This window comes from Panthera leo, chromosome A3 (genome assembly GCF_018350215.1).
Source record: "Panthera leo isolate Ple1 chromosome A3, P.leo_Ple1_pat1.1, whole genome shotgun sequence".
Taxonomy (NCBI): domain Eukaryota; kingdom Metazoa; phylum Chordata; class Mammalia; order Carnivora; family Felidae; genus Panthera; species Panthera leo.
In genome coordinates this window covers 137,035,397-137,050,358 of record NC_056681.1, presented here as the reverse complement: position 1 = coordinate 137,050,358, position 14,962 = coordinate 137,035,397, and the positions used below count along the sequence as shown (strand labels likewise).

Genomic DNA, 14,962 nt, shown 5'->3' with positions numbered 1-14,962 from the left:
ATGTGTTGTTTTAAAGTCCTCATTGAGGTAAATATGTGATAAACTGCGCAAAACTCGATGTTTTGATGTCTTTATACAGCAGTGACGTCATCAGCAGTCTGGACAGTGAGCTTATCTGTCACCTCTCTTCTCTGTCTTCCCTCCCCCTCCTTCCAGCCTCTGTCTCGCCCTCAGGCAACTGCTGAGATGCTTTCTGTCCTGCAGGCTGGTTTGCATCTACAAGGAATATGCGATGGAGTCCACAGGAGGCACTGTCTCCGGGCAGGAGGAAGGACCTGGCTCCTTCCACTCCAATGGTTTTGAGGACCAGTCACATGGTTGCGTAGATGATCGTTCTTTTTACTACTGAGCAGCACCGATCACATGGATAGACTGCAATTTGTTTACCCCTCACCCTTGAATGGACATTTTTGTGGTTTGCGGCTTTCGGCGATTACAAATAAAGCTGCTCTGAATGTGACCTTTCGGACAATTACATGTTTCCACTTATCTTGAGTTAAAACAAACAAGCCAAACAGAATGGAATTGACTGGTCACGTGCTAGGTGTGCGTTCAGTTAAGAAAGTTCCAGATTGTGCCACAGAGCCCTTCTGGGCATTCTGTGTTCTTGGCAGGAATCCACATTGTTCGTGTCTCTCGTTTTTTCTTTTAAATTTTGCCTTTTTAATAAGCATATAGTTCTATTACACTATTTGCTAATCTGTGATTTCTTAGTGACTATCCAAATAACTTTTCATATCTTCACTTGTAATCGGTGTATCTTCTGTTGTGAAGTATGTGTTCAGATATGTTGTCCTTTTTTCCCACTGACATTTCTCTTACGGAGTTCTGGGAATTCTCTATGTATGATGGATACATGTCCTTTGTCAGAGATACGTGATTTACAAACATTTTCTAAGAGTCTGAGGATTGTTTTTCATTTTCCGAACAGTATCTTTCAAAGAACAGATGTTTTTAATTTTGATGAGGTCAGAGCATGGTAAAAGCTGACTGAGAATAAATCCAACATGGAAACCGCAAAGTCCAGGCATGAAAAATGGACCTATCCTACTTGACAACTGAGGTCAGCTGTATGCAAAGACAGTCAAACTCAGACAGGCCGAGAGCCAAAAAATCGTTCGTGTTTTCCATGATACTAATCTTAAATGGGCCATGTGACTCACAGCTCCAGTGGAATGACATAGTTTATGATTTTGGAACTCAGTTCGGGACACTCAACTGTACTGCCATCTTGGAATTATACAGAAAACACAAGACACTGTGGTTATTCCAATACTGAACTGCAAACCACGGCAAGTGTACCGTATGAGATGGGGTAAAAAAAGACTGAGGCACAGCCCGTACAAACATGTGGTAGTTTCTACATATTGTAGAAGTAAACTCTATTAAGAGATCATAAAAACAGAAAAAATAAACTAATCCTCAGGAGATGATGAATCAGAAATTAGCTTTATTCTCAGCCTTCATGGACACGTCGTCTTTTTATCAAAGTAGAATTCTCTTTGTACAGTAAGAGGAGTTTGATGCCACATCAGGCTAAAAAGACCAGTTGAGAGATCCATTTTTAGCTCTGCATGGATATTATCCCATGAGCGGAGAACTTTGGGTCTTATGATAAAGGAGTCATAACAAAACATTTCAAGACATTTCAAGACATTTCTACAAGCTATTTGTTTCTGGAAACGTGGGAAATTATTCATAAGAATTTTTCCAGGGTCCACTACAAGGGATTTGACATCATTAGTAGAGGATTCATGTTAACGAGACCAGAATGATAAATGAGAGGAGAGGAGGGGGAGGAAAAGACTGAGAGAGAGAAATAATAGTAAGTAAGCATTTACACGCAGGAATAAAAATTCTCCCCAACTCCTCCGTTTGGATTTCTACGGCCCATGCTCAAAAACTCCCTGACAGCTTGTTCCAATATGGCTGAACATTCAATATGGCGGAACGGGTAATGGTCAAGACCACAGTGGTGGACCACACACATACGAGGGTTTGGGAATTGACAGCGGTGGAGAGATGGTCCTGCGCTGGCTTTATTGGCACAAAAGACGTGCCGTGCGGCTTGTCCGTGTTCTCTTCCCCTCAACACCGTTTCTCTAAACCTAAGATGCTGATCGAGGTCGGAGCTGAAGCAAAAGCTAATGTGGGACACTTTGCTCGCCAGCCAGTCTCCGATTTCTGAGCTCAAAGCCGTGTGTGACAGGACTTGACGGCATGCTCCCTCCTATGTTGGGAAAACAAAGTTTTGGCCAATCAGTGGATTCCCTTTATTCAAAAGTATTTTTTTTCCTTGTCAAACTAGTCTTTGGGTTTGGGGACGCAGACTCTGAGAAAAGGCAAGCGGTAAGGGTGCAAATGCGGAAGAGGGTTCAAGGGCCAGAGGCCCGTGGGCTCAGACCGGATGGGGCTGTAGGAGCTCAGGGCCTGGCAGCAGTGAAGGAGTGAATGCACGTTTTAGGGGGTGGGGTTGTCACTGCTTGGCGGTGATTCTTTGACGAAAACCTGTTCTGAGAGGGCAGCTGTACTGACTCTCGTTTAGATAACAATCCTTCGGCATCCTGCATGCCGACATTTTCCACGAAGAGCATGCCTCCGAGGGCTTTTAAAGCAATTTGCCAAATGCGTAGGTTCATGGATTCTAGAAGATATTACATTTATCCAAAAATATTTTTAAAAAGGTGTTAGGAAAATGGGCAGATTAGAGAACAATAAAGTTCTTAGAGATTGAAGAGTTAATATCAGAGTTTGAAGAGCTATTTGGGGTAAAGCTGGAAAACCATCCAGAACACGGGGAGAAGAGAGAAACAAGGACGCACCTTCTGGTAACAGCAGAAGAATGGGAAGAAGAACCTATCTGATCCATATTTCAGGAAGAGAGAAGAGAGGAGAGAGAAAAAGTCCTCCAGAGAAGGGCTGTTTCTCCAAGAGAAGGGCCCTGAGACTTCTCGTTGTAAGAGCGCTCACCCACGGGTGGCTTCCTTCTGTCTCTGGTCCCCTGTGCAGACTATGTTCTCCTGGCCCCTCACAGTTAGGACAGACCACGGAAGCAGTTCTAGGGAGTGGATCTGTGCAGGAGGAACCATTAGCATCTCCTCGTCGGGGCGACTGCATGTCAGACCACTTTCCAGGCTCCTGTCTCCACCCACGTTGGGGCAGCATCGTGAGAGGTACAGCAAGGGGACATCCCAACCTGCTGGACCTCTTCTCTGAACAGCAGCCTGGACCCCTGAAGGACGTTACCCAGATAAAAAGATTTGTCCATATACGACGCTGTGTGTTCCTGGGCCAGTGGACATTCTTCTGTTGATGACGGTTTTCTTGATTTCGATGCTCTATCAATTTATTCTGTAATTTGTATACCATTTAGCCGTGAAAGCTTATATTGTAGATTGTGAATAAGATGTTAGGATGAATCGTGGACCTTAGCAAAAGTCTTCGGTTAATGTACAGAAGACTGGCGGGTCGCTGCAATGCCAACAAGGGGAGATATTAGAAACTATTATAAATCAAATCACCACGTTAAAATGTAACACCAAGAGCAAATGGGATTCATATTTAGGGAGCATATGACCGTGTAGCATATGAACTCCATCATGGTGAAGGCCACGTGGCACTTGATATCTTTAGTTCTAGCACATGCAGGGAATCATCGAATAAATACAAATATGGCCGATCTGATAAAACCTAAAAGTACAAAGAGATTAACCAAGTGGGAGAAGGAGAATGTGCTCAGCGGGGAAAGAGAATGGGTGGGTACAGGTGGGGATTCAGGTGATTCACGGCTAAAGAACGCTAGGATGTAGTGAAAAATCCAACAGAGAATGCCATCAGGTCATGCTACTAAACTACCCGGAATATAGTTTACTAAATTCCTACTTTGTATTTTAGGAATTTAGTATACTGTAGGCAGCATCTGCAGCTGCATCCAGGCTGTGTTTGCTACCGAGGTTCTGATACTTCCGGACCATGAGGACAATAGATGTGGACATATACATACAGTAGAGTAGATATTGCTCTTATATGTGTGTATGAATGTGTCATTATACCTCTGTGTCGTATGTACAGGATGCACGTGGTTGTGTGTGTGTGTGTATATATATATATATATCAAGAGCCACATTGAAAAAACACCTGGTGATCTCTGTTGCTTATTTCCAAGTTTCAGACTCTTATCATCTTATCTTATCTTATCTTATCTTATCTTATCTTCCACTCTTTTGAGACAGAGAGACAGAAAGAGAGGGCATGAAAGAAAACAGGAGAGGGGCAGATTGAGAGGGAGAGAGACTCTTGAGCAGGCTCTAGAACCCAACAAGGGCTCCATTCCATGACCCTGGGATCATGACCTGAGCCAAAATCAGGAGTCGGATGTTCAACCGACCGAGCCACCCAGGTGCCCCTGACAATTTTTCTAACCATGAATTTTGATCATGCCTGAGACAAGTGACCAAGAATTGTGTACTTCTGCGAGGAAGAAGAAAACCCGAGGACCCAGGCAGATTTTGACACTAAGCATCTGCGGATGAATACTTTTACCGAAAAGAAAAAAAAAAGTATAACATATCAGCAGGAACTGAAAACAAAGTAATGTTTTGCTTCCTTTACAGAAAGTGCTTTAAAACACAGTTTTCATATATGACAGTCCTTGTCTGCTCAGCTATTGGTGAGTTCTTTAACAAGTGACTCTTTGCCAGAAGTTTCTGGACACATTCACCACCCCAGTCAGGTGTCCCCAGGGTGGAAGTTGTCTATCTTCCCGGCAGCGGCTCAGGGGAGCCGGGTGGGTGTCCCTCCGGGCTACACATTCAGCCAGGCCATCTCAGTACTGGGAAGTTGTTCTTGGCGGTTGTCTCGACCAATGCCATGCAGCGCAGTTGGGGTTCTTTTGCCAGAGTCGGTTGCTAGGCACTTAGCAGCACATCACTCCCCTGCCCCACCCCATCTTGGACGCAGACACTCACTCCCGGTGCCTCACCGTAGCCAGAAGCTTCCACCCAGGTCACACGCTCCAGCGCAGTTAACCACCTCCTTCAGAATCTCTTGGGTTGACTGTGAAAACGCAGGCTTGTTGTGGTCCTCACGCCATGCTTCAGTGAATCAGAGTGCCTAGTCCTTAGGAAGGAGGAGTTCAAGTTCCCCAGACAAATTTTACGGACTGCAAAGTCTGAGAAACATTCCTTTAAAGATTTTTTTCTTGTCCAACAGACACTTTTAATGGTTAATCTCCCTGGATGCCTTATATTCAGAGATGACGCTAATTATTCCATAATTTGTTATTTTCTCAGTAGCTTTACAATATAGTTGACTTTTCACTTAGTGTGAGGAGCCTAACATTTTCCTAGACAACAGAATAGATGAGGTCATCTGTCTGAGAACCGAGAGAACTATCACGGAAGAAGGATGCATGGCCTGATTATTAGGAGAATCATCCTGACATTTGCCACGATGATACTAATTTTAAGTCTAAAACTATGTGAGGTTAAGTCATCGCTTTATACTTCCACTCTCTACCTTTTTTTTTTACTTGATGAGCTCACATGCTTGCTTAGCTGTCATTCTAGGTGGCATTAATAAAACAGCACATCGATCAAGAACATGGCTGATCATTTATAACGAGAACCCTAGGGAGTGTGTGTGTGTGTGTGTGTGTGTGTGTTGGTGCAGCCCATATGTGAATCAAAACACATGCGGTACACTTATAAGAGAACTCTTCAGGCTCTCCTTATGTGTTTTTTATTTTATTTGACCGAATTTTTGAGCTGGTTGCCGGCTACGCAGACTAGCCACCAAAACCAACGATAAGCGCAGGAGATTTGTTGCCAGAGGCAGTAGCTTCCGATTAAAGGTGCGTAGGTAAGGATGTAACAGGAAGAAGAGACAGAGGTAAAGTAGAGAACAAGAAGAAGTTTGGAAAAAATGAATCATGCTTCAGAAAAGAAAACATTTCCTTTATGAACAAACTTAAAAATCCTCTGCAGTCTTGAATCATCTGAGGGGTTGCCATGTGTGAGTTGGGTAATAAAAGCTAGAGAGGATCGAATTTCTTTTCTTCTCATGGAGGAGAAAATGGCCTGGAATCCCCAGAGAGCGGGGGGCAGCAGAGAAAGAACAATCAGACAGTAAGGCCGATGTGTTCTGGGGGAAGGGCCGGAGCAAACATTGCTTGCTTTGAAGAATGTGAGTAGTTTACCTCTTGGTGGAGTTTTGGGCAAGGGCTACATTGCTTGTGGGAGATGAGCTGGGGGGACCCCAAAGTGGCCGTGACTGAAATAGATTGAGAAGGTAGAAAGAAGACCGAAGGAAAGTAAGTTCTTGGGAAATTTTCAGATATCTTGAGGACAGCTTGTTTAAAATGATGAAACTGGATGGATACATCATTTTATGATGCTCCCTCCATGTTGAGGGCGGTGTAGACATCGGGGGTAGCCATTATGCTTACTGTAAGAAAACTAAAATTGTACATCATCTAGCAGAAAAGTTCCTATCTCAAATTTAAGTGCTCCACACTTCCTTTGGAAATATTTTTGGAATGACTACTAAGCAGAAGTACTGAGCACCAGTACTGCCGTGCAACGTTTGGCTTCCTCCCACATGGGAGCCAGCTCCTGAAGATGATCTGGTGTTGCCAACTGGGTAATCAGGGTGGGACGGGGAGTGGAGATGGGGACACGGGCTTGCGTGTTCCAGTGTGGAAGAGTACTCAGCATTTCAGGATCAGCACTTAGTTCAGCAAAGCCGGAAAGAGTACAGGAGTTGGGACTGCAAAGGGAGGTTTGGGCGGGATCACGAGTAATCTGGTAGGTCAAGCTAAGAAATTTGGACACTAGCTTGCAGGTGATGTGGAGTTTCAAGCGATCAGCTTTCCATCAAAAAGTCACCCCTGTAGATAGAGTATGAGGAACTTGTTCCTTATTGTAATCTAGCCACGGAACCTGGCCATTCAGGAAACCCATTGTCTGATGCGTGTAGATAGTGTGGGTGTTACTGGATTATAGATTCCTCTGCCCCTCTTTCCGAGATGGGATTTTCCCTCTCCTGGCTTTCCATCGGATAGAGACCACTAATGATGACAACAGAAATGTCAACAACGATCCAAAAAGCCCATTCCTTGATTTACATCTTTCCCTCTCTCAGTGTTCGGGGAATTTAACAGGTGCAGCCGCGGACCAGCAGGAAAGACGTAGCATTTTCACGCGAAGACAAGTGGAGATTGCGTTAGAACGCCCCTCTCCCTTGATTTCTCGCCCTCTTCCCGCTTCCATATACGCGTACATGTGTGTTCGCAAACCCATTTCAGGACCGAGCGTCTGTGAATTATTAGACACTTCAGGATTCAACGTCTCACAGTTCCGAGGTACGCGGCAGCATTCGCGGTGGAAAAGTTATGTTCCTTTCCAAGGTAGGCTGCTGTTCCATCAAAGTAAGTAACCGTATCATTATTAAAGAATAAGGTTGGAAGCAGTAGACGCTGTCTCAGAATGAAGGGGTGCAGGTGTTTGGCTTGAAAAGAACGCTCACGTGACCTCCAGGGCTACGGAGGTTATGGGTAATACTTCTAAAGGATGATGCAAAAGTCATGGCAATTTGTGTTCCATCAGCCACTAACGACCGAACAGCATTTCTTTTTTAAACAGACGGAAGTTTTGTTGACAGATTATGTAACAAAATATCGATGATTCATGTACATATTTTTATTCTTCTTTTGCAAATCACATTTTTTTTTTTCCTGCAGAGATTAATTTGAAAACTCTTTGTTATGGAACATCATGTACAATTTCACATTCTAACATTTGTTGAGCATGTTATTTCTTGAGACAAATGATAACATTTTAGCTGCTTCTCATTTTTCAGGGGAAATGCTATTTTAGAATCTGGCATCTGGTACAGGGGAAGACTCGTAGAGCTCATTTGGAGGATCGAAAGTTTGCTCACTCAGGTATAATTTGAAATATTAAATTTTTTTTTCAAGTTTATGAAAAACTGTACCTCCATTCTATATGTGCATGTGTGTGCACGTATATCATAAGCTTACACACACACACACACACACACACACATACACATTTGTATTTGTACAGTTAATCTCTGTGGGAGCATAATCACTTAAGGTCATTCTGCTGTAAAACATTTAAATCATTAAAGTAGGTTTACCTCCCATCCCCAGCAACACCACCCCCCCACTTGCCTTGGGCTAAAACGAAATTTCAAAGGAGCTACAAAACTTGAATGGCCTTCCAAGAACCCCTGCAGGGTTCATTAGCGGCACTGGAAGTTGATCTAAGAGTTGTCTAATCACCACTTGAATGAAATCTACCTGGATCCTAACAAGGGTGGAGGAGGGAATTTGTAAACTTGGTTTTGGATATTTGGAAATGATGACCCTGGATTCACAACAGAGGTCCTTGGTGCTAACGATGCATGGGTTTATTTTGCCCAAATATCGCTGCACGTTTTTGAGCTGGTGAGGTCAGCTGAACACCCGTAAAAGCAGAAATAAGGCAGCCAGCGATCGGGTAGCCTCCATACGGGTAAGCCATGAATCTCTCTCTGAAAATCACCAAGAAAACAGAGTGGTTAATTTAAGTGAAACTAGGGTTTACTCTGGACACACTTAAAGGAGTCAGTTTCAGACATGCAGACATTGGATCTTTCGATGACCTCTACTGCTCCTTTTAGAGCCGGGCGGGACCTTTTTAAAAGACTCTGCTATGCACAATGCTTTGGCAGAATTGACTTTGTAGTTAATGTTAATGCAATTAATGCAGTGTACGAAGCTGATGCTTCTCAATCCAGGAACATGTTTCTGTCAAGTTAACTGGAATCAGTGGAAAAAGTTGATTGGACATGGAATTTATCACATCACTCGCAATTTTCATTCTTGTCCACACAAAACCTTTCTGAAAATTTGGAAAAAAACAAAAGCAAAAACAAAAAAAAACCTTTCTTCCAAGTGTTAAGTGAGAAGTCTAGAGAATTCCAGTGGTGCATCCCTAAGTGGAATGTATAATTACACGGCAGCATTAGCGCTCGGGCTGAACTGCGCACCCAAAGTCAAGGCTGACTCGTGGGCTTTTGGTACAGGGGTGAGGGATGCCAAGTCTGTGGGTCCTCCTCAGGGATGGGTTCGGGCATCATGAGTGATGTCCTGTGGTCTCCTCTCTCTACATTCAGCGTCAATTTCCTTTGAAACTAATATGATTATCTTGCATCAAACTCCAGTAAATCCGACTCGACAGACTTCATTATAAGAATAAACACTTCTTTTAATAAATTTGCAAACCCATGCACCAGATTTATAAAAACATACTTTAGCCACGTAATTACTTTCAGAAAAGACATCTGATTCCACTTTTACCCATCACTGAAGTTCTAATTACTTTGATATAATAGCTGTGGGATTTTATTTTTTACTGATCAGACAGATTCCTCACTAATATGTAGCAGAAAAGAAACATTAAAATTCTGCTCTATTTGACAGGGCTATGGAGTCAGTTGGATCCAATTTGTTTTCCCCAATTCTATCATATTGAAAGTAACTTTGATGTTCCTTTGGCTGTGTGTACTCAGGGAAACGAAATATTTGGTGCACAATGAGATCAAGAAAAAAAAATAATGAATTTGCCCTCAGGTGTTGTGTTTCTGTACAAAGTTGTGTCTTATCGAAGCAGGCTTAGTCCCATGACCAACTTCATAGATTTGTGGTATCAGTTTGATTTCTTACATGATTACCAGAGAGCACAGTTGGTTTAATATCTATATGACAATTGAAACAGCTTATATGTAAGTTAGTGCTGTCTAAATAAGATATTAGTACAAACATACTGAAACTGTTTTGTGTTGATTCTTGCTGCATTGTAATCTCACTAGACCTTGGGATTATTTGCTGTCCTGGTACATCGTTTTTCCTCTTGTTTACCATCGCCATTTACTCATTGTTGCAAAGATTTTGATGACCTATTCAAATGTTTTGCTGTCATTCCCTTATTTTTTTTTGCTAGAAGAACAATTTTTTTTTAAATATCCACCTTTAATATGGTTATGGAATCAGGGAAAGGGAACACTTGTCCCCTCCCCCTCTATCACCAGTCTTAAAATGCCAATTTTGACTGTTTTAAGCCAATATGGTGGTTTCTCCTTGCCAATGCTTGGTTGAGACAAAAGCTTATGGTGATTCTGATGCCTGAGTAGACAATCCTGGGCCCGCTTCTGAGAAAAAGTTTCTTTACCCTTATAAAGGGTTGTGTGGAGGGAATTTTCCTTTGGTGAACACGTCTATAACTGTTTGATGAGGAGACTGTTGGATAAGGAGACGCTCAGAACCGTGTCAGCCATCAGGGAGAACAATGCTGGGGACAAAGCCCAACCTGCTGAAGGGAAGTCTGTGGCAAGAAGGACACATTCTGGGTCCCTGGTTGTGCTGAAGCACCACTGATCCAATCAATTCGAGACCCTTCTTGCCTTTGGATTTCTTGTTATGAGAGAGAATAAAAGTCGACGTGGTTAACTAATTGACTTGGAGTTTTGTTGCCTCAAGCCGAATTTATACTAAATTGTACTGTTTACGGAAGACTATGCCAGAAAACTTCATAAACACAGTGGGGGAATTTGATTTTAATCGCATATAGTTTCCAATGCTGACAAGGTTTTAAAAGAATGCAAGTCAGAAATATTTGGAAGGCAATTTTGTAAACTTAAAATGTATAAACTACGTGTTCATCGTTCCTTTATTCCCCGATGCCTTTATCAATTTGGTGAATATTTAGGAAGCACCTAGTATGTCTCTGAATTAGATCGATTCATAGAGCGATGAAGTTTCTACTGGACACAGTCAAACCAGAGCATAGACATCTTTTTCTTTCTATGCTTTATTCCACCGATTTTGAATCACTTTCAAACTTCCAGAAAAATCGCAATTAAACAAAAACTTAAACAAATTGTTGAGGCTAAATTGTGGCGTGGATACGTTCGTGTGCTTTTTGCACAAACAAGCCTATTGTCTTCCTCCACGACCACGCCACAATCACAAAATCCTGAGATTTGCAAAGCTAATGGAGCTTCTCCAGCTTTCACGAATGTCCTTTATAGAAAAGGATCTATTTCAGAGTTGCACATCACTATTGCAATTTCTCCTTCGTTTCCTACAGCCTGAAACAGCTCCTCGGTCTTCCCCATGACTTTCATAAACTTGGCACTTTTAAAGACTCCGGGTTTGTCATTTTGTACCAAGGCCCACACTGATGTTTGCTTATGATGACAACCACACTCTTCATTTGGGGCAAGAAAACCACAGAAGCGTCTCTGTGTTCGTCGCATCCCAAGTGGCCACGTGTGGCTTGGGTTTGTCCCTTTGCTTGTGAGGTTAACTCTGAGCACTTGGCCGGGGGTGGTGTCTCCTCGGCTTCTCCAGTCACAGCTCAGTCGTTCACCCTTGGTAATTGACAAACATTGCGTGGGGGTGGTTGCTTTAAATATTCTGTTCCTCCACAAAAGCGTAAGATCCTCATGAGTTTATTTACATCAATAGGGACTTGGGTTTTCCTGTTTTTATCCAAAGGATCATAATCCATTGGCAACGGTGTTTATTTTGACGCCCAGTTGTCCCGAATAGTCCGGGGGAGCGCGTGTGCGCTGGCCAAGAAGGGGGCTCCGAGGAGCCTGGCTATCTAAATAATATATTTAGATATATTGGTTTGGTCAAGGAGAGGGTCTTTGTCATTTGTCGTCCTGCCATTTCGACTCTGTTTTCTTGTTTTTATTTTTATTTTTTTTAACGTTTATTTATTTTTGAGAGAGAGAAAGACAGCGTGAGTCGGGGAGGGGCAGAGAGAGAGGGAGACACAGAATCCGAAGCAGGCTCCGGGCCCCACGCTGTCAGCACAGAGCCTGAAGCCGGGCTCGAACCCACGAACCGTGAGATCGTGACCTGAGCCGAAGTCAGATGCTTAACCGAATGAGCCACCCAGGAGCCCCAGTACAGTTTCAACTCTGAATGTTGACTTCTGCCCATAAAAATAAGTTTGTGCCCCAAAGTAGAGAATTGGAATCGTTGAGAATTTGGAATCATGCTGGAGGGCTGTGTTTCTTGAACCGTTCGTACCCCTCAAAGCCAGCCATCCAGTCACAAGGAACCAACGTAAGCACCCATCTGGGGGGACTCCAAGGACTCCACCTTGTTGGCCATCTCCTTGGCGTAGACTGTGCACCGATGATTGGCACTGGGGAATGTGCAGTACCGTGAGTTCAGCTTCAGAACGTACATATACGTCCTCCAAATAGTTTTAAGTATATTTACACAACGGGACCCTGCAATTTGCAGGCTGTAAAATCACCTTCTCCCTTCTACCGTTGTCCTAGGATGGCTCCATGTTTCTCTGTTCGTTCTTCTATGTGTACTGGTCAGCGAGATGCTACCGTTCCATGCTTAAAAATGTAGTCTGGGGACACCTGGGTGGCTCAGTCGGGTTGAGCATCTGACTCTTGATTTTGGCTCAGGTCATGATCTCCCGGTCCGTGGGATCAAACCCCACATCAGGCTTGGCACTGACTGTGTAGAGCCTGTTTGTGATTCTCTCTCTCCCTCTCTCTCTCTGCCCCTCCTCTGCTCTCTCTCTTAAAAGAAAGAAAGAAAGAAAGAAAAAAGAAAGAAAGAAAGAAACTAAAAAAAATGTATTCTGTTGCTGTATTAAGAACTGAATCATCCAACTGAGCACATAGATGAGGAACACCCATCGGTAAGCACTTCTGGTAAGCTGCCCAACTTAACGTGTGAGACCTTTGCTGTAAGCGTCAATTTCTCATTCTGTTGTCTTATGCCACCAAGAACGGTGGACTCACCATCAGGGGCGGAGTCCTCTAAAGTGTTAGCACCGCCTTCTGTGAGCTTCTGATGGTCATTTGGGGCTTGGTGGTGTCCTGGTCAGTGGCGTCCACCCCTGGGTGGGTCATCAATCTTAATTGAGGAGCCTCCCAATGGTTCCCTTTCAACTACTATAAGGCTCTTCGAGGACAGCCCTTGTCTGTGACGTGCTCTCTTCGTCATTGGTTGCTGTTGCCAATGTACCTTTTTTCCTATTATTACACAGCAAGCTACGGGGAAAACTTGAGCATTTATGCATTTAGAAATGCTATGAACACAAGAAAATCATTCCCCCACTCCTGGAAATGCATCAGCTTTTGTTCTTACTCTGTTTTTAACAGGGGCGCCTGGGTTCAGCATCTGACCCTTGATTTCGGCTCAGGTCACGATCTCATATTTCACGAGTTCGAGTCCCACGTTGGGCTCCACACGGACAGCGTGGAGCCTGCTTGGGGTTCTCTCTCTCTCCTTCTCTCTCTGCCCCTCCCCCATGCTCTCGCCCTGTCTTTCCCTCTCTCTCTCAAACTAGATAAATAAACTAACAGTAGAATAAAATAAAACGACCACTGCCTACCATCTTTCCAAATGTCAATGACTCGTTTGTCTTCACTCATCCCTTGTCATTAGTTAGGGTGATCCTATTAAGAGGCTGCAAAGTAGAGTTTTACTCTACAATGTCTTGTGATTCTCCGGTACCATATTCTTTGGTGTGAGCTTTGTTGGAGCACCCCCGTGGCCCCGGCAGCCCTGGCCTGCCGGGCAGTAGCTCTGTGCCCCATCCACGTCCTCACGGGCCTCCCGCTTCAACTCAGCCACCCCGTGTCCTGGCCCCTAGGGCTCATATTTCTTTTTATTTTAAATTTTTTTTTAATGTTCACCCATTTCTGAGAGAGACAGAGACAGAGCGCGAGTGCGGGAGGGGCAGAGAGAGAAGGAGACACAGTATCCGAAGCAGGCTCCAGGCTCCCAGTGGTCAACACAGAGCCCGACGCAGGGCTCGAACTCACGGACCGTGAGATCGTGACCTGAGCCGAAGTCGGACGCTTAATGGACTGAGCCACCCAGGCGCCCCTCCTATTTCTAAATACATATGTTGGTTTAATTAATTGCCAGGTCTGACAGTAAGCATTGCCAATATTCCCTTTTGTTAAAAATGTTTATAGCAATATTAAGACTATTATTTTGAAAAGAATCCTCAAGTAGCACAGCCTAATTAAAGTGCTATTGAATATCTGCTTTCAGTCTGTTTCTGTCTGTTGTTTACGGTCTGATAATTAACTGAACCCCTCTTCACAAAATAAAAGTAGAAATCTTTTGGGCACATACTTACTGGCTCTTGGTTAAGATGCTTCGAGTATTTCTGGAGAAAGTGGTCCCAGCACAAAGAGAGAAAGTGACATCCCTATTGAGGGAAACCTTCCACATTTCTAAAGAATGACTCAAAACTGGACGGAAATTAATCCACAAATTAATCAGGTGTCTATGATGGAAACCCTGTGCCGAGTACTGTCTAAAGGAAACAGGGATGGGAGTCAGTGGGTCCCTGTCAGGGAGAGCCCGTTAGCCACTCCCACGCTGAACAGAACTGAGGAAATTAATGCAAACGTAATTCCTGCAAAACTCACTTGAAGACAGAAGTCAGAATGAAGAGAAATGGAAAAGAGGCATCGTGGATAGAGTCGGTGAGGTGTGGCTCCGACAGAGGACCTGAACGGAAAACCGGGTTCAACTACTTCTATCCCTTACTAGCTTTAGTGTTTCTAGTCCTTGGGCTTTTTATCTATCACAGAGAGAGAATGAGCTGGGGAGAGGTAGAGAGAGAGAGTCCCAAGCAGACTCCTCACCGTCAGCCCACAGCCCGATGTGGGGCTCGAACACATGAACCCCGGGATCACGACCCGAGCCGAGGTCGGACGCACCACTGACTGAGCCCCCCAGGCGCCCCACTCTGTTGTATTTTTAATAGCACTTACCTTTCCACATAATTCTAGAATGTGCTTATTTTCCGATGATCTTTTATTGGCTGTCATCCTTCACTAGAATGCCAGTTCTAGGCCGGCAGGGATTCCGGTCATGAATAGGGTCTCCACACAAGGGGAG

At 43.9% G+C, this 14,962-nt stretch overlaps 1 protein-coding gene across 1 annotated transcript; it reads right to left on the bottom strand.

Annotated features, from left to right (window-relative positions):
• Positions 1-1,364: 1,364 nt before the first annotated feature.
• On the bottom strand, positions 1,365-14,743 carry LOC122215182. Its single transcript, XM_042930303.1, has 3 exons — positions 14,707-14,743; positions 2,971-3,471; positions 1,365-2,230 (listed from the first exon to the last, which is right to left on the bottom strand). The coding sequence occupies exons 2-3, from the start codon at positions 3,367-3,369 to the stop codon at positions 1,838-1,840; spliced, it is 792 nt and encodes a 263-aa protein (XP_042786237.1). The 5' UTR covers positions 3,370-3,471; positions 14,707-14,743; the 3' UTR covers positions 1,365-1,837.
• Positions 14,744-14,962: the final 219 nt, after the last annotated feature.

Bases quoted from the DNA above. Each gene is read 5' to 3' on its own strand.
- LOC122215182 (XM_042930303.1), bottom strand. From the start codon at position 3,369: ATGGTATACAAATTACAGAATAAATTGATAGAGCATCGAAATCAAGAA. The intron at 2,231-2,970 runs GTGAGCGCTCTT...TTCCCAACATAG, and splicing joins CAGAAGGAAGCCACCCGTGG to GAGGGAGCATGCCGTCAAGT.